Consider the following 26,555-nt stretch of genomic DNA (forward strand, 5'->3'; position numbering starts at 1 on the left):
CAACTGCTTTGTTTAGTAACCAAAATCCCTATCCTCTAAGTCTGGTTTATGTCATGATAATAATGCCAATGGGTCATCAAAATATATGTTCGGACATCATTGATTTATTCAACAAAGGTTTTTTGAGCACCTTTTATGATGTAGATTCTAAGGAAGGTAGACGAAAAATACGGTCACTTCTCCCCCAGAAGCTTGCAGTTTTGTGGGGAAAAAGCAGACAATCACACAAACACAATACAAGATGAGCCATGCTGGAATAGGAGGATTGAGTCTGAGGACTCAAAAAGGGGTGTCATGGAAATGTAATGCGATGCAACTCTTGAAGAGCAGATTTTCTCCAGGAAGATATGTAGGAGGAGAAAGAAAAGGGCAGAGGGAACAATGTGCAAAGACTGGGGGCCCGGGGGCAGGCATCTATACCTCAGTATTCTAGGAACACCGATCACCGTGGGGAGGGGGCAGCATTTCAAGGAATCAAGCCGAAGAGATCACCGGCAAGGGGCCAGACCACATCGGATCTTTATTCGGCTCAGAGCTCTTTTGAATAGGAATAAAAACCAAGTCAAACTAGCTGCAGGAATGAAGTCTGACCTTTTAGGCTCAAGTGCCTGCTCCCAAATGGCTCTGGTCTCTGTGTCTCTTAATTCACACCCTTGAGAAAAAGAATCTGATCAGTCACTGACCGATCACTGAGTCAGGTTTCTGTCCCTCTTCTGCCTGGTAGAATGAGCCAGGTATATGTGTGTGTGTGTTTGGATGTAGATGTGGGAAGCTAGCACTGGAGCTTTTCAAGGTCGGGATCCCATGGTAGGAGTGTAAGATAATGTCTCAGGAATAACAGATGGGAAGGTTTCCCTAAGAGGCCTGTGAGTGAGAAGGGCAATAAAGTCAATCTAGCAGGACATTGTGGGCCATGGAGAAAAGTCTATTCTTTAGCAGACATTTACAGGAAGCAAGAGAAAAACCATCTGTTAAAACCACAAAGTTATCATGTAAGGCAACTCTCATTCACGGCCCCCAAACCTAACCATCGTAAGGCTGAAATAATTAGAATATTTTTGTATCACTGCTGATTGTGAATTTTAAAAAGCTTAGTATGTGTAGGGATCATCTCACAAATAAAATACTAACCTAAACATCTTATCCTTCAGTGTGGTAGAGAAGGGTGACTGTACCAGCAGAGCCACTAGACAGAAGGAGACTTAAGTCCCTGAGTGACTGCATGGAACAGAGTGTGGTCCCCGCCCCCATCACCTAGGGCAGTAATGTAAATGGGAAATTAATGTTTATCAGACAAATAAGATTTGGAGGTGGTTTGTGTTTGGAGGTAGTTTGTGCAACTAGTGTTCCTGACTTAGAAAATGCAAAGAGAAATGATGTGCACCTTTTCTAGGCTTGGCCTGTACACAACACTCTGAACTCTGGAAAGAACAGAGCCTATCGCTCCATAAGTCTGGGTCCTTGAGCAACTTTGTGCAAAGGAGTTCCTGTTCATTTGTTCACAGCACAGTACTGTTACATGAACAAGAAATGAGTTTCTATTGCGTTATTATTATATGTTTTGGGGTTTATTGTTACAGATATTCAGCTATCCTAAATAGCAAGCAACCATTCTGGATAATCACTAGCCTTAGTTTTGTATCTGCTATAAGGTAATAAATACAGAAATGATCTTCATAAAAAGATGTGAAAAAAGTTTAAAGTGAGTTTTCAAAAACATTTGTATATAACCATTTTTATTTAATTAAAGTAAACTTTTCTACAATGCTCTCAAATTCTGTTTGTGAAAAAGCTAAAAAAAAAAATGCCATTTTTTTCTATTGTCCCTGAGATAAAAATCAGTGTAAGCAGCAGATGTTATTGCTCTGATATTTTGTATTTCATGTTCTACTGAATTTCTCTAATTTAAAATTTCACACAGGAATCTTTTCCTTTTAGACTTTCCTTAGATGCTTATTTTGAGTTGAAGACAGCTCTACTCACATAAACTTATTGCTTAATAAATTAATCATACAAAAGGAAACTTCAGAATTCACCAAATAGATACAGGAGAACAAAAAAGAAAAAGGAACATTCCATTTTAGTGAAACACCCGTAGTGAATTATGGAATAAAGCATATTGAATAGCAAAGTTTTTAAAAGTTGCTATGCCTGGAAGAAGGCTGTTCTCTTTGATTTTCCTCAGTGATGCATTTTCTAAGTTGTCTTCTTGATTTTAGGTTGCCTTCCTCATTTTTCTTCCTCCCAATACGAGCCCTTCGGCATAGCTAGCATCATGGACACTGACGGTATTTGGGAAGAGCTGCAAATGACATAGACTGTGAGAGACCGTATGCTGTTGAACGTGTAGCAGTCTTCCCACTGGAGTAGGAAGAAAGCATACGCCGCTATGTCCCATTCAAAATACTTCACAGTCTTTAATGCTGTGCTCTTTGTATCATGCAGTATAGAAAAAATCTTAAGTTCCGAGTGCTGACAATATTCTTTAGCATCCAGAAATTAATCTTTGTGTGAAACAAGTACATAAAAATAATGGATCACCTTACAGATTGGAACACGCCACATCAAACTTCCGTGTCTATGGGGAAAACCTAACGCTGGTTAAAAAAAAAAAAAAAATTCTCTCACCTAAGTAGAATAATTTGAATACCCTTTAATCATTGCCTCGGCATTTTGGTAAAGACTATTTTTATTCTCTTCACAGTATTTTCCTCTTTGAAAAGCAAAGTTTCATTTTTTTCCCTATGTGAAAATGACTATATATATATTTTTAAAACTCCATTATTCCTTATTGGCAATATAAATAATCTTGTGCTTTTCGATGACGCTGATATCATGTTCCAGTTGCTTCATCTCTTCCTCCAGCTTCTGCTTGCGGATCCTCTTTGGGATGGAGTCGATGAACACCGAGAGGGACTGGAACTCCGTATGTACCTCTTCCCAGTTCTTCTTCAGCCCCTGCAAAGGGGATGAGAACTGTAAATACTAAGGTAACTGCAAAAGGAATGGAACTGGCTAAAAAAATATATAGTGTACTGGTGAAGAGAACTGTAACTAGGTAAAGGAAACTGATGAAAATAACTTTAACAAAACGATATGTATTTATCGCGTACTTGGCTCCAGTAACAGAAAATATTGTGCAGAGGCCAAATCCTGTCCTCCGTTGCGCGCTCAATTTCCAGAGGGAGTATTTATTTGCTCTGTGTTTAATGTTACTGTTACTTGTTTTTGCCATTAAATATGCGTATGCAGAGTTAGGGGCAGTATGAAAGTAAGCTCACAGCAAATGCTTTGGTAAAGACGAGAATCGATGTCCCCGCCCCCCACCCCAAGCAAGACATATTTTTGAACAGGAAATTATTTCTTATAAAAATTTTAGTTTTTTTCTTTAGAATTTTAGTTTTGAACCATTATTCCCATTCATCAAAAGACCTGATTTGGACTTGCACGTTTGCTTCTATCTGGCTTAAATGGAATTGTACAAAATGCCCAAAATTCAATATAACAAGAGATGATCCTTTATGTATTTTTTCAATATATTAGAAAGAACGCTTCATATAGTCAAGGGGGCTATACTTCCCATTAACGTGTACCCGAAATGACTGAGATGTCGTTAAATGTAACACGCATGCTAATTCAGTAATGTAGTTAATGTTTTATATTCTCAGAAGCTGACAAATGCAAAATTAGGGATCTCTAAGGAGCAATAAAGGTTATTTTCGTCTGCCTAGTTCCCATTTCTTATCACAGTGCACTAGAGGGTCCCATTGACAAAATGGGCTGAAACCTCTAATCAAATTCGAGTCATGAAATTTTTGCAAAATTAACACTTTCTGTTATTTACTAAGGGTACACAAATCACTTTATTTACACAAAAACAAAAAGTCTAACTGAAAGTAGAATTTAAAATATTGCCTTGAAGGTATGGTCCTTGAAATCCATGGCTATATATTTAGGTGTAAGAGAAGATGAGAAGTATTTTATATAATAACATCTTCATAATAAGCCCTCATAGTACAAATTTAATCTTGTAGAAACTTTCAGGGGATAATAACATTTCAGAGGTTTATTCCTATGCTTAGGTAAAAATGATGATAGGGATAGCGCACACTGTTGGCTGGGGAAAAGGGCAACAGATTTTTGAACCCTTATTGAGTGAGACTAGATGAAAGCTTTAAGGAAAGGGAAAGGAAGAGGGAAAATATCCAGGTTACATTTTAAAAAGAGGAGGATGGGTTAGTTCAGTTCTTCATAGTGTATGAGATATATTCCAAAAAGAGGTCCTCAGAAGAATTCTTTTTTCATAGCCTTTCATTGTGAAATGAGAAATCTGTTTCCACGGTGCCCCACGGGGCTGCCTACTGCACAGAGGAAATCTATGCTTTTATACACTTTCAAATATCAAAGGTTTTTCATAGTTACTTGAGTGATATGTCCACATTTTTTGTGGTCACAGCAGCTACACTTTTTCTCTGTAGCCTTTATCTTCTAAAGGATAGTTTGCTTTATCTGCTGGTGTGTACAAAAGCCTTTGGATCAAAGTCAACAGGCAGGGATGGAAACTACATGTAACTCATATGTTATATTGACATAGCCTCTCTGCTGTTCTTAAGACTTATTTTTGTTTGTTCATCTAAAAAATCGTTTATTCATTGCAGGAATAGTGATTTTCTTTTTTTCTTAATTGACTTCTCTCTCTTCTATTTTATTTTATGTTTTTATTGTTAGTTTGGGAAAAGCTTCAAGTAAGGAGAAGCGGTCATAAAATAAAGAAGTGGTGCCTTCAGTTCTATGTCCTGCTCTGGGCCTAGGGCAGGGTGCTGCGAGGTGGCTGCCCACACCATTCCCTCCCCCACCCCCCACTCTTTCGCCCTCCAGCCTCTGAGTTCAAGTTCAGCACTGGTGGGAGGAGAGAGAGGTTGGGGCATTTCTTCTTCCTCTCCCTTAGTGTTACCTGGACCCTAGTTCTGGCTCACGTGTCTGTGAGAGCAGCATGGCTCAGCGGCCCCTATTCCAGGCTCCAGATCTTACCAGGCTCTGGTAACACTGTTTCTTGCCTCTGCCCTTCGAGCCTAGGGTGGTGATGGATTTCCACGGTCCTTAATCCTGGGGTGCTTCGGGGTTTTTTGTTGGCTCCCTTAGCCCTGCTTTCCTTTTGTAAATATTTCCTACATAAACGCCCTTCAGAATCCTGGCCAAGGGTGCCTTGCATTTCCTGCAGGATCTCTGACTGACAGAGCTTCCTTTTGTGACTTCCCATGCACGTGTGCACAACGTAGTGGGGGAATCGCTGGCCTAGGAGTTGGCCGATGTGGGCTTTAATCCCTGTGTAGCTACCGGATAGTTTTGTGACCAAGGGCAAATGTAAACCAAACTCTAAGTTCACTGACAGTAAAGAGGGCATTTGTCTTGCTCACAATAGTATCCCCTGGGCCGGGTATAGTGCCTGTTCAAGAGAATGAATAGATAAATGAACAAAACTTAATATATTTGCATTTTATATCCTCATATGTCAGATGAGAAGTGTGGAATCATTAGACCAGATGATCCTTTAGGTAGAATGAGACTGTTATTTTATGAAGAATGAGCAGGATGTGGCCTATTCAGGGACATACAGCTATATTGTCATAGTGCTGTGTGCCACTCTGCACTGAGGGAAACATGACTCAGGGTTTGTCAGGAGCAGAGCTGGTCGTTTTGTTACCATGGCAGCTATATTACCTGGCTAATAAGGCATATAAGGAAGGGTCTGCTATTGTTCTATCAAACTCCGCAGTGACCGTATTAGGAAACTGAGGGCTGCTTATCCACTATAGCCAAAAAGACACAGGACAGAAGAGCCTTTTCCTCTGAGGGAAGTTCTTCCTCTCTTTTTCTGTTTTTGTTGTTGTTGTTCTTGTTCTGTTTTGTTTGTTGTTGTTGTTTTTGTTATAATATAACATTATATCAGTTTCAGGTGTACAACATAATGATTTGATATTTGTATATGTTGTGAAATAATCAGTACAAGTCTAGTTACGATGTCACTGTACAAAGATACAGAATATTTTTTTCTTGTGATGAAGGCTTTTAAGATTCACTCTTTTAGCCACTTTCAAATATGTGATACACTATTACTGACCATAGTCACCATGGTGTGCATTACATCCCCAGACTTATTTTATATGAAGTTTGTATCTCCTGATTCCCTTCACCCACTTCCCCTACCCCCCACCTCACTCCCCTCTGGCAACCACCACTCTGTTCTCTGCGTCGATGAATTTTGTTTTGCTTGTTTTGCTTTTTAGATTCCACGTATAAGTGAAATCATAGAGTATGTTTTTTTCTGTGTGACTTATTTCACTTGGCATAACACACACACACACACACACACACACACACACACACTCACAGGTATGCCACATCTTTCTCACCCATTCGTACATCAATGGGCACTTAGGTTGCTTCCATATCTTGGCTGTTGTAAATAATGCTGCAGTGAACATGGAGGGGGCATATATAGTTTCAAATTAGTGTCTCCATCCTCTTTGGATAAATACCCAGACGTGGAATCGCTGGATCATTTGGTAGTTCTATGTTTCATCTTTGAGGAACCTCCACACTGTCTTCCACAGTGGCTGCAGCAGTGTGCATTCCCACCAACAGGGCAGGTGGTTCCCTTTTCCCTGCATCATCATCAACACTTCTTATTTATTGTCTTTTTGATAATACTCATTTTGACAGGTGTAAGGTAGTATTTCATCATGCTGTTTAATTTGCATTTCCTTGCTGAGTAGTGATGTTGAGCATCTATTCACGTGCCAGTTGGCCATCTGTATCTCTTCTTCGGGAAAATATCTATCCAGATCCTCTGCCCATTTTTTTTTAAGATTATTTATTTATTTATTTGGCAGAAAGACAGCCAGCGAGAGAGGGAACACAGCAGGGGGAGTGGGAGAGGAAGAAGCAGGCTCCCAGTGGAGAAGCCTGATGCGGGGCTCGATCCCAGAACGCTGGGATCACGTCCTGAGCCGAAGGCAGACGCTTAACGACTGCGCCACCCAGGCGCCCCCATTTGCCCAATTTTTAACTGGATTGTGTGGGGGTGTTTTGGGTGGTGGTTGAATTGTATGAGTTCTTTATATATTTTGGATATTAACTTCTTATCAGATATATGATTTGCAAATATCTTCTTCCATTCAGGAGGTTGCCTTTTCATTTTGTTGATGATTTTCTTCCCTGTGCAGAAGCTTACTAGTTTGATATAGTCCCAGCTGTTCATTTTTGCTTCTGTTGCTCTTGCCTTTAGAGTCAGAGCCCAAAAAACCATTGCCAAGACTATGTTTTCTTCTAGGAGTTTTATGGCTTCAGGTCTACATTCAAGTTTTAAATCAATTTTGAGTTAATTTTTGCATATGGTGTAAGATAATGGTCCAGTTTCATTCTTTTGCATGTGGTTGTCCAGTTTTCCCAACACCCTTTTTGAAAAGACTGTTCTTTTCTCATTGTATATTCTTGCCTCTTTTGTCATAAATTAACTGACCATATATGCATGGGTTTATTTTTGGGCTCTCTATTCTGTTCTTTCCATCTATGTGTCTGTTTTTATGCCATTACCATATTGTTTTTAAATTACTATATCTTAGTAATATAGTTTGAAATCGGGGAGTGATTTGAGCCATCTTTTCATCCCTGGAATAAATCCCACTTGATTATGGTAAATGATACATTTAATGTATTGTGGAATTGATTTGCTAATATTTTGTTAAGGTTTTTTGTATGTACGTTCAACAGGGATATTTATGGCCTATGATTTGCAAGTGTATGTGGTGTCCTTGACTGGTTTTAGTATCAGGGTAATGCTGGCCTTGTTAAATGAGCTTGGAAGCATTCCTTCATGTTCAATTTTTTGGAAGAGTTTGAGGAGGGTATGTGTTAAATCTTTGAATGTTTGGTAGAATTCATCAATGAAGCCATCTGGCCCTGAACTTTTATTTGTTGGGAGTTTCCTGATTACTGATTAAATCTACTTACTAATACTTGGTCTATGTAGATTTTCTACTTCTTCATGATTCAGTCTTGGAAGATTGTATGTTTCTAGGAATTTATCCATTTCTTCTAGATTGTTCAAAATGTTGGCATATAACTGTTCATAGTAGTCTATTATGATAATTTGTAGTCCTGTGTTCAGTGTAACTTTTTCTCTTTCATTTCTGACTTTATTTATTTAAGCCCTCTCTCTTTTTTTCTTAGTGAGTCTAGCTAAAGGTTAATTTAGTTTATTTTTTTAGAGAACCAGCTCTTACTTTCATTGATCTTTTCTAGTCTTATTAGTTTCTATTTCATTTATATCCACTCTGATCTTTATTATTTTCTTTTTTTCTAGAATGTTGGGCTTCTTTTGCTCTTCTTTTTCTAGTTCCCTTAGCTATAAAATTAGGTGGTTTCTTTGAGATTTTTATTGTTATAAAATTCCTCTTAAACTGTCATCCCATAGATTCTGGTTGTATTTCTATTTTCATTTGTCTAAAAGTATTTTTTTTTAAAGATTTTATTCATTTATTTAGGGAGAGAACCTGCGAGAGGGGGGAGGGGTATAGGGAGAGGAAGAGAGAGAATCTCAAGCAGACCCTGCACTGACTGCGGGGCCCTACATAGGGCTTGCTCCCACGACCCTGAGATCATGACCTGAGCCAAAACCAAGAGTCAGACACTTAACTGACTGAATTACCCAGGCACCCCCAAAGGATTTTTTGATCAATTCTCCTTTGATTTCTTCATTGATCCATTAGTTGCTCATTAGATTATTGTTCAATCTCCATATGTTTGTGATCTTTCCAGTTTTCTTCTTGTAATTGATTTCTAGTTTTGTGCCATGATGGTTGGAAAAGATGCTTGCTATGATTTCAATCTTCTTAAATTTATTGAGACTTGGTTTGTGGCTTAACATACGATCTTTCCTGGAGAATGTTCCATGTACACTTGAGAAGAATGTGTATTCTGGTTTGGATGGAATGTTCTGTATCTATCTGTGAAGTCCATCTGGTCTAATATGTTGTTTAAGTCTGAGGTTTCCTTATTGATTTTCTGTCTGGATGGTCTATCCATTGGTGTTTTTTCCTATTTTTCAACATTGGTTAGATATAAAAACCTGGCTTTCACAAAAGCATGTACTTTCTATAAATGGTAGAATTCAAACTAGAGAGAGATGGAGTGGGAGAAGGAGAAAGAGAAAGAGCAAGAGAGAGAGAGAGAGAAGGGGGGGTGGGCTAAAACCCAGTACTCTGAAAATGAAATCCAAAGTCCCACCTCCATGTCTGCCAGCCTTCTTGCCTACCTTCTTCCTTTCTTCTTTCCAGCACACCAATATTAAAGCTCTGTGTTTATACTAGACACTGAGTTAGGCACAAAGGAGACTGCTGTCAACAAGAAGACACAGTCTTTGCCCTTAGGTCAATTCTGTTGTCTGGAAGACACTCTTACTGTGCAGTTTAAGGTCCACCTACATCCTTCAGTGGATACTCTGTCTTAGAATTTGATCAAACTTACAATCTCTACACACACACACACACACACACACACACACACACACACATATCTACATACATACGTATATACATATCACCTCTCATCCATTATATTACAACATTATCTATAGTAGAATTTTATCTTACGTCTTTTTAATATCCTTGAGGCTTAGCATGATACTTAATGCAAAACAGGAATTTAGTAAATGTTTGCTAATGATTATGACATTAATAAAATGTTAAGAATTTATAGCAGCATACAAATCCATTTTCAAGAGAAGTTAATGTGGAAAAAAAAATTTTCTGGTCACTAGAAATGACTTTTGTAAAAATCTTTCAAAATGACAAAATAAGAATAAAGTACTATTTTTACCTCTACAAGAGATATCATGACTATAGAAGAGTACAATTAGGTGCTTAATAAATACTCTGTAAAGATATTTTAAATGCTTCAGATAAAAGTCTTGCATTAAACACATAAGGTCATATATTTTTAAGCCTATTTTATTCAAAACAAGGAAAATACATAAAAGACCTAACACCTGGTTATTTTAAAATTTGGACGTTTGGCTTATAGGAAAGGAAAAAAAAGTTGGTCTAGGAGCAGTTTCAATTATTCTAGAGCTCCATCTAGTGAAAAACATCTATTTTATGGATATTATTTTTGAAAAATTCAGGGACATGACAATGAAAATAAAAATGCCTTTTCACTTTACTTACGTACGTTCGCTGAAGGAGAAGGTAGGCTTCCTTACAGCACTAACTACCCCCAGGAAGAAACAAAAGCTCGCAAATTTGGAAACAAAATATTATTCCATAATTCCTAATTGCAACTTTTGCTCTCCCCAAAGAGCCAGTGTGCTGTACGTAGCCCTCACCATAATCAAAGAGAGTGTTCTGATTTCAAAGTCAAGGTGCAGGCTTTCATATTCATTGATAATGGACCGTTCTTTCAAAGATGTTCCAAAGTACTACATATGAATATAAATTACAGAAGAGTTACCTGCAGAACCGCCTTCCTTTCTTCATCAGAGAGCCTTTTCATTGCTGCTTTCCTAAGGTTTTCCTGGATATAATTATCATATTCTTCTTGGGCTTTCTTTACTTCCTCATTTCGCTTACATATATATTCAGGTGTGACGCCATAATCCTTATAAGAATTTTTCAGAAAAAAATTAATATCCTGAATATAATCTTGTATTTGTGTACATATCAACTAATGATTGGGAGAAAAAGAAATGTTACAGATTTTTTTGAGCAAAACATGTCAAATTGACAAAACTTAATGTTTTTTTTTTTCTTTTCCCATTGGGGACTAGTTGATTCTATGTCTTTTAAAACCATCTGAATTGTTATTGTGGCTGCTTGTATTTCTCTTCTGAAGTTTCCAGCCCCTGTTCCTGGCTGATGACTCAGTCCTTGTTTTACCTCTAAGAGTTGGCTTTTCTTTATTTCTTTTAGGTGCTTCAGCTTTTACCTTTACAGATCTTGAATATCTTGAGGTCTCTTTTACAAGTTCTTGTTATATAAGAGAAGATAAATGCCTCCAAAGTATTATAAAAAAACAAATACATGACGCATGTCTGCTTTAAGTAAAAACTGAGTTGGGACCCTAAGGTTGTTTTTGGCATGCAGAATCGATTTTTAAGGTTCCTGGGCTGCTTACAAGGACTGAGAGTGAAGCAATCTGTTGTGATTTTTTCAGACTAGTAAATATGCTTGATATCACTGTGTACAGAAACAGATCTACTCCTTACTTATTTTTCAAAAAATTATTTAAGAATGTACTTGATGCCAGGTATACCAGTGAATAAGAAAGGCCAAGTTGCTGTCCTTATGGAATGTGCATTCTGTGGTGAGAGAAACTCACCAAAAATAGAGTATAAAGTAACATATGCATCAGTGTTCCAAACTGAAAACAAAGAATAGTAAGGGGGAAGAAAGAAATAGGATCTATTTTAGATAAATAAGGAGGTCAGTAAAAAACTCTCAGAGGAAGCAGCTGTTAAGAAGTATGACAGTCATTAAAATTATTCATAAACATTCTGGTTCTCCTCCTCCTAGGCAGTTGATGGGACAACACTTTCCTGATCCCCTTGGAGTAAGATGTGATCATGTGACCTGACTTGCCCAGTGAGAGTGGAAGTGACCTCTGTCCCTTTTGGGTAGAAGCCTCAAGAATTAATGGATGACTTGCCATGTTAGTATTCTGTTTAGTATAATGATGGGAAATATTTGGGGCTGCCTGGGTCTTGGAATGAGGACAAGAAGCAGAGCTTCCAACCCTTAATGGACATGGAGCATAAGCAAACAATAAAACTTAGTTGCTTTTAGCTACTGAAATTGGGGGTTATTTGTTACCAAAGCATAACTTAACCCATCCTGGCTAAAAAAGGGATAGTTTGAAATCCTAGCCATAAATGTGTTCTGGCAAGTTGCAAAACCTTCTACAAATAAATCCTAAGAGCACGGTATTCTGGTAAGTTAGTGCAGTGGTAAACAGTCCAACTCATTTCAGGAAACACTGAGGGCAAAACCTCATTACAGCTAAAGTAGTTACTGATGCTCCCAACAGATGATTCTGAGTCATCGCAAAAGGATTAAATGATATTTGGCATATTCTGTTTAATAAAGGGGATAACGTAATACACTTCAGAAAAAAGAACTATCTCGCAAATGGGCAAAAGCTTCAGTGATCTGAAATATTCCCACGTGCTGGGTCACTGAGGGCTGATGCATAATGTTAATAATTAATAATACCCACTCTCTATGGAACTTCTATTAGGTGCCAGATACCGTGTCAAGCGCTTGATAGATTTTATATCCTCTAATACTCACTACAACTCTGTGATAAATCTAATAATGTGAAAAAGTTCACAGGGTTAAGTGGTGGAGTCAGAATTTGAAGTGACGTCTCACTCCCATTGCTCTAGACCTCAGGCCACCATCAGTGCTCTGGTTTGTTTTCACAGGTGGTTTCCCATGCACAATTGGGCATACAATATTTTATTTGAAACTAAAACATGAGGTTCACTCACTTTTTCTAAAAAAATGACATTGCCCTTTAAAGACTTGATCTCTCACTTACCATTAATAGGTTTTAAAAACTTAACTCTGAGCAGTGGTGAGTAAGTTGAGAAAGTCTTTCGTGAGCTCTGAATGCCCGGCCAGCAACCCCAAGAGTGTAACAGGTGCAGAGCGTTTGCATGGCTTGGTAAACAAGCACAGGGATACTAACTTAATATTTTTCTGTCTCCATGATGAATACTCTCAATTTGCTGTTCAGGGCAGAAAATGTACTGAAGCGGACAGCTTAGGCAGAAGGCAGCCAGAAGGAGGGGCACGGTGTGGACATTGGTGGCTTAACCAGTAAAGGAGAAGGGTTTTTACATCATAGTGGACAAATAATGGATTGGAAGTTGCCTTAAAGAGCCAGCCAGAAGAGTGAAATTTCTGTTTTTCCACCCCATATGGGACAAGGGCTACATGCAGCCTTCAGGGCACAGGAGGAAGCATTCATAGAAGCTGGAAATAACTTTATCGCCATGTGCTGCCAACCCCTAGATACCTGCTAAGGTCTCTCCAAAGTGTCTTAGCTTAATGAGTGACAGGAGTTTCGCAGACAGTAAGTGGTATACTCCGACAACAGCCTTGAGGTTCCCATTTTGATTTTGAACAGGCACTGGATTCATCGTGGTAGATAACTAAACCCCTCAAACATCACTACTGCAATTTCTATTTTTCCTCTTCCTTTCTTCCTTCTGTCCTCCCTTTCTTTTTTGCTACAACTTATTATTATGGATTATTACTCTTTAGGATTTTGCATTCATATTTTACTATGTGTGTTCCAAGCAATTTTGCACTCTGTAAGTATACAAAGTAAAATAGGTTTTGTATGAGGTATTTTTGTAAGCTTTTTAAATTTTAAAGATCTTCTATATTTAAACAACCTGAAGCTCCTATAATTTTCAACAATAAAATTGTATGCCTATCTCATAAGTACTTTTTCAGATAGAGATGAAGGTCCCAAAGGACTAGATTATTGTACAGTACTTTGAAGGTCTGCTTTATTCCACACACATTCAAGTTGAAATTGTAATGTGAATTATTTACACTACATTGATAGAATGGATGGCTCTAAAATTATTTCCCTCTTCATTTTTCCTCATTCTGTTACCAAGATACTACAACCCAATGACTAAATCTTTGGACTTTCCGAAAGGTTATTTCTTAGTAATGACTCATAGTAATGACTATGCTGTTCATGAAATTTCCACCACACTAAAAATTAACATCTTTTAGAGAATGTTTGCTATAATTGTTAAATATATTCATAATTGAAATTAAGGGAAATAATTAGAGTTTTCCTCTACTGGACTACATGGTGTTATTCTTTCCAAATTCTCCATAACTTCATCACATTAGATTTGGACCAAACACCACATTAGATTTGGAGGAATAATTTACCCTGAGAACACTATTAATAATATTATGGATAATCATTATGAACACCATACTTAAATTATTTGCATTTAAGTTCTCATTAATACATCACAAGGCTACCTTTTTATTGATGTATTTTGGAACTAGTCCTGAGGTTTCAAGATCATGCTTGTCTCCAGTTCTTTTGTCAACATAAATTGGTTTAGGCTTTCTAGCCACGCCCATAATGACGTCGGCTGCATTTGTATTTATAAAATTTTTGTCGCTCTGTATTCCCATGACTGGATGGTCAGTCCTCAGTGGCACAGGAGGCTTTTTGGGCTCATTCCGATCAAACTTTTTTTCTGTTAAACATAACATTTTCTTGTTAATATTAAATTATAAACATTGCTATCCAGTACTATTTATCATATCTAGATATTTTACCACTAGTATATTAGAGTTTTATTAATAATATATTCAAATATTTAGGGGAAAATCAGTAATCATAAATGCCAAAAATTAAGCACAACATAATCAATTAATGTTGAAGAACGCTATACAAATTTAAGGGAAGAAGATAAGCACCCCAATCATATGCCAGCTAACTAGTATATTTTTACTAGCTGTTGTAAAAACATTTTCTACAAAAGATATCAAAAATAAATGTTTAGCTTTTTCACTGAAAAAAATTCAAAGAAACTTCGAAACTCTTTTCTGAGTACTAGCAATACTACTAGTAATTGTTTTTTCAGAGGAAAGTTACTGTAAAGTCATCAATAACTCAAACTTGATGAAAGTCCAAGAATTATGGATTTTTTCACTAGAACTCTTATTATAAGGTATGAAGATCATGTAATAGCTTTGTTCCCAACATGCAGCTTAACGAATAAAAATTACCAACACAGCTGAAGTTTCTAATTCGTTCCTCCCTGATTGCATCTCACTTCCTAAAATTACTACTATCCAGGGGACCCTGGGTGGCGCAGTCCTTAAGTGTCTGCCTTCGGCTCAGGGCGTGATCCCGGCGTTCTGGGATCGAGCCCCATATCAGGCTCCTCTGCTAGGAGCCTGCTTCTTCCTCTCCCACTCCCCCTGCTTGTGTTCCCTCTCTTGCTGGCTGTCTCTAACTCTGTCAAATAAATAAATAAAATCTTTAAAAAAAAATAAAATAACTACTATCCAGAATTGATCTTATTTATTTCTCTCTACCACATTCTCTTCATTAGCAGCAGATGAGACTGGCCATTTTCACACAACCTCTTCAACTTGACCATTCTGACTCCTCTATTTTGATAGAGCCACATCAAAACAAGAATGCTAAACGTAAGAAAGGCTAAAATGTGAGATAATCACAATTTATTTCCAAGAACTGAAAGCAACAGCCATCTTGACAAAACCTTACCCAAATCTTAACCCCACACAATTACTAGGTACTTTGCCTTTATTCATTTCTGCACTGTTTGAGCTTTTTATGAGTTTATGTAACTTTTATTAGTGGAAAAAAGGTACTTATTATTAAATGTCTAAGGCCTGGATAAACCTCTTGTAATGGGCTGAATTGTGTCCCCTCCAGTACACATATGTTGAAGCTCTAACACTAGTACCAAATACATTTCAGTTTAAGCCACCCAGTCCGTGATATGTTGTTATGGCAGCCCTAGCAAGCCAACACTGCTGATATTAATTCCACACACCCAGAAATATTATCAAGGGGTTTTTGAATATTTACTTATTCATTAATTCATGCACTATGTTTTTGTTGAGAAATACTATGTCCTCAGTTAATGTCCTAGGAACTGCAGATATAGTAATGAACATGAGACAAGTCCCCGTTCTCTTGGAATTTACGTTACGGGGGGAAAGAAAAAATAAAATTTAATACGTAGAATATAACATATGTATTTGCTTGAACTATATGTGAAATTGTTTACTGTTTCTGATCTACCAAATAGTATCTTCTGATTTAACGTATTAATGAGATGTCGTGAGCATTGGTAGAAATTGAATTTGTATTAAGGAGGGCACGTATTGCATGGTGCACTGGGTGTTATACGCAAGTAATGAATCATGGAACTTTACATCAAAAACTTGGGATGTACTGTATGGTGACTAACATAACATAATAAAAAATTATTATAAAAAAAAAGAAATTGAATTTGGAGTTCCTATAAAGCCTGGAGCAGAGAATAAGGGCTCGTTGTTACAACCCAAACAGCTTCCTTCTACCAGATACATTCAACCAAATGAGGTTTGCATAATCTGTTTGCCTAAAAAACTAGAGTTATCTATCCTCTAGACGTTCACTTTGAAAATATTAAGAGGCCCAATTTAATTATGAATTGAAAGTGCATGCAAAAGTGACTATAAGGAAATCTGCAGTGTTAGAAATGTATATAAGAGGTAAAACTGAATTCTTAGAAAATGAGGAAACAGTTTAGAAAGGCTGATAATTCATTCTTACATGAGTAAATTACAACCCTTGACTGGTTTTTGTTGTCTGCCCGATGGTGCCTAGAGCCGGCCCTGTCTTTTCGTTATGTTAATCTATTTAAACATCACCTTTTCTCTCATCCCAGGCGTAGGCGTTGGCAGTGGGGTGAGGCTTGAAAAATGGCATGAGGGTGTCTCTTCACAAGTTATTTGGTAGCTGTGATAATAAATCTGAAAACCAAATGGTTTGTTTTTTTATCAAAATGGCAAGGTCAACACAGCCTTGTAGTCATGCAGATGTTCTATCAATTGAATTTAGAGAAATATTCATGTATCTGTAAAGTATCATTCAGTGTGTCTAGAAATTACTCTCTTCAAAACTATTGTGTTCAAAATGACAGAATATTCGAAAAGACTGGAAGCAGCCTTGCTCTACATTACCTTTAACTCATTGGATTGAACTCTTGCCAACACCCCCACCTTCTTGATTATTCACAAGACTAATATTTTTTTGTGTTTGTTTTGTCCTGTTATAAGGGGAGAGAGAGACTTCATCTCTTTTTCCTTATTTGATATTTAGGATTTATATGTTTGGTAGTTGTGTTATATAATGTGCTTAACTCTAGAGAGGATACATGAGAACCTAAGTAATATCATTGAAATAAACTGATTCCATTTTAAGATTTTCCAGTGCTCTCAAGTGGCTGTGGGTCACAAAGTACCAAGACTCCCCTTGAGAAATATACAAAAGAGACTTTTGAAAGACATGAATTTATGCAAAATGTTGTATTTTTAGATTTGCTTTTTCCATCTTTCCTGATAATATCCTCATCCTTTGTCATGCCATTATGGGTTATGAAAGGGGATTGTGGGATATAAAATATTGCCAAAGGGAGAAGTAGTTTCACTTTTGTCAAAAGGTGCACCCTAGGTGGGCTTGAGATGTTGCATTATTTCCTTGATGCCAGGCAACAGAAAGAGGCTAACTTTGTAAAAAGAGAGAGACTAATTTCCCTCTCCTCTCTATCATCCTAAAACATCAGGAAAGACACACCCAGGATAGGAAGAAGCCGCTTCCGTGCATACATACCTGTCCGTTTTCCAGGTGGCCTTTTTCCTAATAGCTATATACTCTATGACCATGATTAATTACATAATTTGCAAAGCCTACTACAAGATAACAACGTGGAGCTCCTTGATCAAAAATTAAGAATTTCAAGAGAGCACAGCAGAGCATTAAACCAAACTTCTAAGCACACACCCTGTGTGACTACACACATGCCCAAGAAGTTGGCTTTGTCTCCCACTCATTCATGAAGCCTCCTCCATGACACCTGACTCATTTACTGTCTTAATGGTCTTAGAGATCTGGGACAGTTAAAGCCCATGCCTGATAGTTGCTTCAACTGGTATAACAGCTGTGAGTCTCATCTCTTACAGAAAAGACTAGACAAGGTTTAGAAGCCACGCAATCTTCTCACTGGGGTTTTGAACTCTTCTTGTAATTGTTATTTGTTACTGAAATCATCTGGCTAGGGACCAAGATGGTGAGGCATGTGGGGCTGGAGGTGGGGCTTTATTGGCTAGTCCACGATGTAGGTCAGATGCTTGTACCATCACCGGGAAAGTTGATTTTGGGGACAATTTAGTATTCCCCACCTTCTTTTTCCACTACATTCTCTCCTACTACTTTCTCCTAGAACTTCAGATTCTGTTAAATATGAGGTAAACTTCTCACCTGTGAACATTCAGTATTCATCGACTGTAAGATAATTCTAGTTAACTGATCTGTTAGCCCTTTTACTATTAAATAGAGTGATAAAACCTACTGGGTGGTAGAGGTTTTTCCTTTGAATGTTTCTTCAGGAAATCCTTTGGAGAAGGCACTGCAACTTTTGGTGGTCCCATAGTCTTCATTGCAGTTTTATGTTTTTGCATGTTATCTTTTACAGATGTCTTAAAAATGGATATGTACCTAAAATTAAAAAAAAAAGTTGTAGCATTTGTATTTCCAGTAAAAGTGATTTCAAGTTTAAGAAAAGATATACATTTTAACTATATATAAGTCTATATTCATTCAGAGACAGACATAAAGTGTAATTATCTGAGCCCTGTCTATCAAGCACCCTTGATGGAAGCTTTGCCCTCAGAGAGAGGTTCCAGGGTCAAGTTTGTAGTAGTTCCTTGTTAACTTGTGAACATGTGTAGCATTGACAGGGATGTCACCTCTCCCATTCCTGATATTGGTGAATTGTGTCCTTGTTCCTCTGCTGATCTGTTTAACTAGGCATTTATTTCATTGATCTTGTCATTGTGTTTCTCTAATGTTTACATGTTTTCCATTTCAGTGATTTCCACACTTATCTTTGTTATTTCCCCTTATTCTGGTTTAATTTGCCCTTCTTGATTTAGTTTCTTAGGGTGCACCTTTAGGTATTTGACTTTAAACTTAATAGTTTCCTATTAGAAGTATCTAAAACTGAAGAATTCCCTCTAAGCCTGCTTATAGCTGCATCCCACAAATCTTGATATGCTTGTGTTGTCCTTTTCATTCAGTTTACAATACTTTCTTAATTCTTTTCTGTTATTTTCTTTGACTTCAGAGTTTAAGTCAAAGATGTGCTTTGTTTGGTTTCCAAATATTTGGGGATTTTCCAGATGTCTTTCTGATTTCTAATTAATTTCTACTATGGCTAAATTATATATTTTGTACAATTTCAATCCTCTTAAACTTTCTGACACTTGTATTATGGCACAAAGCAGAGTCTAACCTGGTAAATGTTCTATATACAGTCAAAAAGAAAATGTACTTGGCTGTTGCTGGCTGGAATGTTCTATAAATATCACTCAGGTCACACTGGTAGTGTTTTCAAGTGTTCTATTAATTATGGAAAAATGTTGAAATCTCTGACTACAATTGTGGATTTGTTCATTTCTTCTTTTAGTTCTATCAATTGTTGCTTCATATATTTTGAAATTCTTTTTTTTTTTAAGATTTTATTTATTTATTTGACAGAGATAGAGACAGCCAGCGAGAGAGGGAACACAAGCACGGGGAGTGGGAGAGGAAGAAGCAGGCTCATAGCGAAGGAGCCTGATGTGGGGATCGATCCCATAACGCCGGGATCACGCCCTGACCCAAAGGCAGACGCTTAACGACTCTGCCACTCAGGCACCCTATATTTTGAAATTCTGATCATAGGTTCATAACATTTAAAATTACCATATCTTCTTGAACCGACTACTTCATCATTATGAAGTAATGCTCTTTATTCCTTTTGAAACTCTGTACTCTAAAATCTACTCTATCTTGTATTAATAAAACCACTTCAGCACTCCTTTGATCTGTGACAACACAGTTATTACATTCTTTGACTTTTTACTTATTTTGTGACTATTTTTTTTAAAGGATTGGTTTTTTTTTAAATGGAGGGCACAGAAATTTAATTTTTTCTAATCTCTTTTATTTGTTTGGACCATTAATACCTGATGTAATTTTAAAAATACATTTGTGCCTAAATTTTCCATCTTGTTATTTGTTTTCTACATACACCTTTGTTCATTCTTCCTCTTTTTATCTCACCTTATTTTTTATTTTTGTTTGACTTTATTTTGTGGATATTCTAAAGTTTACAATATACATGTTTAACTTACCAGAGCCTACCTTCAAGTAACATTATACCATGTCACACACAGTATAAGAACTGTACAAAAGAATATTTCCATTTACTCCTCCTCTCACCTTTGTCCCAGTGTTTAATATATTTTACTTCAATGTGTTATAAAACCCATAATTCATTGTGATTAATCCCCTGTAAAAAGCTCACTATATTTTAATTAAATTTAAAGAGAAAAAAATAATTTCTAATATTTATCATATATTTACCATTTCCTGTGTTCTTTATCTTGTTATATAAATCCAAATTTCCAACTTATACCCTTTCTTGTGCATTAAGGACTTTGTAACTTCTGGCTTCTATTGTTTCTGATGAGATACATGCTATCTTTCTTCTTCTGTATGTGATGTTTCTTTTTTCTTTGGCTGCTTTTAAGATTTTTCTCTTTATTACTGGTTTTAAGAAAAATATTTTTTTAAAAGATTTTATTTATTTATTTGACAGAGGTATTATTTATTTGACAGAGATAGAGACAGCCAGCGAGAGAGGGAACACAAGCAGGAGGAGTGGAAGGAGGAAGAAGCAGGCTCATAGCGGAGGAGCCTGATGTGGGACTCGATCCCATAACGCCGGGATCACGCCCTGAGCCGAAGGCAGACGCTCAACCGCTGTGCCACCCAGGCGCCCCTGGTTTTAAGAAATTTGATTGTAATAGCCCTTGGTATGGTCTTCTCCTCCTCCTCCTCCTCCTCCTTCTTTTTCTTCTTTCTGCTTGGGACTCATTGTGATTCTTGGATTTGTGGATTTGGAAATTTCATTAACTATGTCAAAATTTTGGCCATTATTCAAATATGTTTTCTATTAACCCATCTCTCTCCTCTCCTTCTGCAATTCTAACTATACTTATGTTAGGCTGCTTGATGTCATCTACTCACTGATTCACTCTTTTCCTTTTCAGTTTTTTCCTTTCATTTTGTATTGTTCTATTACTGTGTCTTCAAATTCAACAATATTTTCTTCAGTGTTTTAGCTACTGTTAATCCCATCCAGTAGACCATTTTCATTTTAGAAGTGGTATCCTTTATGTCTAGAGGTTAGATTTTGGTTTCCTTTTTTGTTTTGTTGTTGTTGTTGTTGTTTGGTCTTTTTTTTTAATCCTTCCATTTCTCTTCATATCTTGCTCATGTTTTCCTCTACCTTTTTGAATACATAGAGAATATTTAAAATAATTTTAATGCTCTTGTCTACTAATTCTTTCATTGATGTCATTTCTTTGTCTGTTTGTATTGACTGATTTTTCTTTTGGTTATGGATTATATTTCTGGGTCCAGAAGAGCTTTGAGTCTAGTTCTAATTTGGCCCCACTACTGAGGCAGGCAATATACTTTTGAGTGGACTACTCAATGCCCTGTGCCTTAGGAGGTGTTTCCACTCTGGCTGGTGGGAATTCAAACTTTATCTGGCTCTACTATCTTCTGTTGGTTATTTCTCTGGCCTCTGTAGTTTCATTGCATACATGTACTGTCAACCAGACTTCAGAAAAATCTTCTTGCATATTTCTATAGCACACACACACTCTCTTTTTCTCTCTCCAGTTCTCTCCTCTCTGGTTCTCCGTGTCTCTGTGCTGTGAACTCTACATGCCTTGACCTCCCCAGGCTCTGAACTCTGTCTCCTTTAACTCAAGGAACTGCTGGGTTTTGTTTAAATTCCTCTTCTCTTGACTTTGGCCTGGAAACTCTCTAGGAAGAATGTTGGGGCAATTGTGAGGCTTGTTTCTCTTCTCCTAGGGATGACTGCTCTGTGTTGCCTATTGTCCATTGTCTGAAAACCATTGTTTTACACTTCCCCCCCGCTACTGTTTTAGTTGTTTAAGGTGACAGAGTAAATTCCATCCTTGATTGGAAGCAGAAGTTTAGCTATACCACTTTTAAAAACTTGTATTCTCTTCTTACATAATGCGGATAAATTTGTTTGGAGAAACACTGAATTGTTTCTTGCTTTAAGGGGCCTTTCCTCAATCTTGAATTCAATAGCTAAGGATTAATTATGGTCTAAACTGAATGAGCTCATTAGATACCTTCAGGAAATAATGTTCGATCCAAACTTGTGCCTTAAATTTCATATGCAGGTTGGAACTGGCAGATATTATCTCTTGATTAATGAAATAACTTTCCTTGTGGTAAGAAAAGAGTATGTATACTCTCACCTCTTTTTAATTTTCAATCTTGTGATTAAATACATTATTTTGTGAGCTGAAAGCTTACCTATTTGTTACACAAAACAATACATTTCATTCTATTTGAATAATTTTTTAACTTTCCCAAATTACAAAAATAGAAAACAATGATGAAACTAATATAATGGTATATGCCAGTTACAACTCAATTTTAAAAACTGAATAAAAATCTAGTTTTCCTCTATCTCCTCAATCCAGTTTCCAAATAAATTCAGCTTTCTATATTTCTATTTATGTATGAAATATAACTTGCTTTTTAAAAGTTAATATAATGTGATCTCTTTCCATGTTAGTACATGTAAAGTTTACTTTCTTTTCTTTACAAGAGATGAAGAGAAGTGTTATTATTATGGAAGTCTGCAAAGACTAGAGAGCCAAATTAAAAATCTGAATAACAATTTCTAACACTAGTTACAAAATTCTGAGACCATACATTGGAACAATGGGAATTTTAACATAAAATTTTGTTATACTAAAAACAAAGGCTTTGGAATATTTTTTACATTCTTTGAATATAAGTTCATTTGAAAGGACTACTGCTTTCCCCAATTGAATTATTGGCTACAAATTGTCTGAATCTCAGGAGAAAATGATCCTGTCATCTAAGATTTCACAAGTCAAGATTGCTTAGCAAAGTTAAATACATAACTAGACTGCAAACAAAGAGATGTCACAAAGCCTCAGAAAATATAGATTTAACAGTATGGAAATTGAAAAAAATGAAAGATAGTCCAAGAAGAATGAGGAGCTCTGCAAATGAAATTCTGACTACATGTCACAGTTAACATCAATGAAAACCAGAAAGCCTAAAAAACAGCCAACTAGTGGGTGCTTACACATTAAATACTTCCATTTTTAAAAAAGCATGCATCCAGAAACTCCACAATGGTGAGCCTGATGTCAATTTTGGAAAGCATCTAAAAGCTTGTAGAGAGGCAATGATTAAACAAGCCATTTGGAGTTTCAGTTCACTGAAATGAACATCATTTCTTTTTAAAGATTATTTGACTCATAAATCAGGCAAATACCTTAGAAGTAATATACATCTTATGTTGGCAAAGCCTCTTATCCTCGCTGATAAGGTAAAGAAATATGAATTGATTAATGGATGCATATGGATGACTGACTGAACCCTCAAAATCAGTATTGGTGTCAGCCTAAAAAGATGTGTCTAGTAGCCTACTAAAGTGCAAAGTACTTGCCCTGTTCAATGACAGGTGGAGATATAAAAGACATACTTACTAGATTTGCAAAAGACACAAAGCTGGGAGGGATGGTTGAGAGAGTATATGAAAGAGTCAAAGTTCAAAAGTACCTCCATAGATAACAATGAGTTTAGATCAAAAACAGTTACATTAATTATAGGATGGGAGAGACCAACCTTAGTCATAATTCATGTGGAAATTTCAATGTGAGGCAACGGCAGGGAAATGAATGTCAAAATGCTAATGAGTGTATTAATAAAAGTATTGCGCTGCAAGGAAAGAGATAATGGTACCATGGGCTGTTCAGTACATACCTAGAATATTACCTTAAACAAAAAGGAAAGACAGAATGATTGGAGACATTAAGTAACTGGAGCCATCAGTAGAAGGGTGAGAAATTTGGTGAACAATTTGGAAACTACCTCAAGCATTGTGAGCAACTGAAATTTTGAAAATGGATTCATGGCTTCTCATTGACTTTAACACCGTTATATCTTGAGTCCCAGCTCATTAAGTTCAACTACAAGAGGATGCCTTTCACCCCACTTTTGTTACATATATCCATTTTCTGAGTTCTCAGTTATCTGCATCTCTCATTAGGGTTTCCAATAATATATGGTTTTACTGTTAGTCGACATGTTCATGTTTATACTGTAGTGTCCCAAGGAGACTGTAACCTCTGAGGTGTGGGAGATCACAATGCAGTTAAGTTGTTGAGGAATCCACCTCTTTGTGAAAGCTGGACAGTCATTTTGCTAATCTTGCAAAGAGCTGCAGTGAGCTTTCCTGAAGCTGGATTTGTAGCTCAGTAATGCAAATAAGTCTTGTAGGTTAATACATTTCTTTCTTATTATTAATTCTTACTATTAGTAAGGGGATTGGGTCAGGACAAGTAAATGTTAGTGTGGTGAGAGGAATGTGTTATCATGCTCTGTTTTTATCTATCAGTGGTTTGCTTGTCTGACATATTATCACATTAAAACCTTCTCAGGGTTGTTGCAAACAGCGTAGGTTGTTGTGGATAGTCTCACTCTAACAGAGAGAGTTCTTTGGCACATTTGGATGCCTTCTATTCCCTTCACCATGAGTCCCTTTTTCCTACTTAGTCCTTCGGAGTCAACCAAGGAGTTTGTGCTGTCACTTCCAACATTTCCCAAGAGCATTCTCCACGGGCAATGTTATACACATAATAGAGGCTCAGTTATTGCTTGCCAAATGAATAAAGATTGTTCCTACGAAATTTCGTGAAAAAATTACTTAGATGCAGTAAAGCTGCATCTTTTTAATTTACCAGTGAACAAAACACCTATCTCATAAAATACCTTAACATTCAAATTCAGTACTCTATAAAAAATACAATCTACCGGTGGTTACAGAAAGGAGGAGCTTTATCTAATACAACATACAGGAATTTTTGACCAAAAATTCATTCAGCAGTAGTTAATTTGAATTCTTCTCCTAAACTCTGCAACTCCATCACATTTTACTTTACATTCCTCTTTCCATTCTCAACTAGATTTTGAGAAGTTAATAGAATATAATATAGGTACTGCTCTTGTTAAAACTAGATACTCAGGCTTAAAATGGAAGGATTTGCCCACTTGATGCTATGCACCTAAGTAATTACTGAAAGGAAACGTAAAGATTATCTGGATCATTTAGTTTGTTTTACACATCAGAAAACAAATGAAAATTTATTAATGATTCCCAAACCAATTAGTTACAGAGCCTGCTTTTTAGCCTAGTGCTTTTTCAATGTGATTTTAACTTGCATCAGCAAAAGAAGGCAAAAACCAGCAAATATTTCGAGTACTAGGAGGAATAAAATTTTCTGCACTAGTCACCTTCTTTTCTCCCCATAGATTTACATAAGTTCTAAACTCCTACAGAGGATAGTAAATGAGATATTTACTTTGGGGTTAACTTTTTGAAATGTGGGGAAGGGGTCCTAATACCTTGTAAACATTTTAACTCAATTACATACTTTTGGGCCACCACCCATCTGCTCTTCCTTCTATCCAACTATCAGATCCGGAGAAGACCTTAGAAGCTAATCTATTTTGTTTTACCAATCAAAAAACTGAGCTTCAGAATCAAACAAGAATTTATATTTGACAATAATCTCAGAAATAATAACTACTATCCCTTTAGAGAGGGAGCAGCAGTAGTGTAGTCAGAAATAAAACAATGAACTCCTGAAACCAAATACCAAGCATCCTAACACAGGATAATATAAATGATTTTCTCTTCTCAACAGCAACAAGAAATTTCACGCTGTTTTGTATACCACATCATGTATGAGCAATTAGTTAAATTACGGAACAATTACATACTGTATTAACAGGCAGCTAACATAATAAAACGGCCCTCTCACAGCACTGGATGGCCCTCTCTGTGAATTGTGAGATGCAAAATACCTAGATTTGCAGCCACTTCCTTAAGCTGAAATCAAGGCTACTTTCACTGAGACAAAAATATATGTTATTTCTTTCTCAACGTCATATGATGCTGTTAACCTTAAACGGCAATAATTTTTCCCTATTCTTGTTTCAAGTGATAATCTTTGCTTACCCACATACCTCGGAGGCTGGGGAGGCTCCTTCCAGTCAATAGGTATGAGGTTATAAATGCTCTCAGAAAAGCAACTTGTATCCATGGCCACCAAAATGACTCCTTAAAAATATTCAACTTTTTTCTCACTACACCAACATCTGTCTCTTTTTTCACTGTTTCCCCTTTCCTACTCTTGTCTTCTCAGAGGACTACCGTTTTCTCTCTTTCACCTAATTCCCCTTTGACCTCTTCTTAGCAGTCCTCTTGGGAAGAAAATAAAATAACCCTTCTAATTCTTTTGGGGTTGCTTAGCGTTGTTGACGGCATGGTTGCCTTGGAAACAGTTGCCAGGCTACGGGGAAGTGGAAGGCAGCACGGTCAATTAGGTTTCCCCCCCGCAGTTTTTCTGCTTGAGTTCAATATGGAAACGACTGTTTATATGTGCCTTTGGGAATAATGAGTTGAATGGCATCCCCTTAAAAATATTGCTCGTTTTTGTCTCTGCGTATTTGGAGAGAAAGATATACTCTACTAGAGACAGTACGGAAGCGCAGTTGGTGTGCAGCCGTCACACAATAAG

At 36.8% G+C, this 26,555-nt stretch overlaps 1 protein-coding gene across 1 annotated transcript; it reads right to left on the bottom strand.

The window, feature by feature from the left end:
• Positions 1-1,775: 1,775 nt before the first annotated feature.
• On the bottom strand, positions 1,776-26,285 carry ENKUR (enkurin, TRPC channel interacting protein). The gene is made up of 5 exons (XM_034643788.1): positions 26,002-26,285; positions 18,191-18,336; positions 14,070-14,293; positions 10,510-10,656; positions 1,776-2,958 (listed from the first exon to the last, which is right to left on the bottom strand). Exons 1-5 carry the CDS (start codon positions 26,076-26,078, stop codon positions 2,782-2,784), a joined length of 771 nt encoding a protein of 256 aa, XP_034499679.1. The 5' UTR covers positions 26,079-26,285; the 3' UTR covers positions 1,776-2,781.
• Between the last annotated feature and the right edge of the window lie 270 nt (positions 26,286-26,555).

Source organism: Ailuropoda melanoleuca, chromosome 15 (assembly GCF_002007445.2).
Source record: "Ailuropoda melanoleuca isolate Jingjing chromosome 15, ASM200744v2, whole genome shotgun sequence".
NCBI lineage: Eukaryota > Metazoa > Chordata > Mammalia > Carnivora > Ursidae > Ailuropoda > Ailuropoda melanoleuca.

Bases quoted from the DNA above. Each gene is read 5' to 3' on its own strand.
- ENKUR (XM_034643788.1), bottom strand. From the start codon at position 26,078: ATGGATACAAGTTGCTTTTCTGAGAGCATTTATAACCTCATACCTATT. The intron at 14,294-18,190 runs GTAGGTTTTATC...TATGTTTAACAG, and splicing joins GGAAAAACCTCTACCACCCA to AAAAAAAGTTTGATCGGAAT. The intron at 2,959-10,509 runs GTAACTCTTCTG...TCCCCTTTGCAG, and splicing joins AAAGGAAGGCGGTTCTGCAG to GGGCTGAAGAAGAACTGGGA.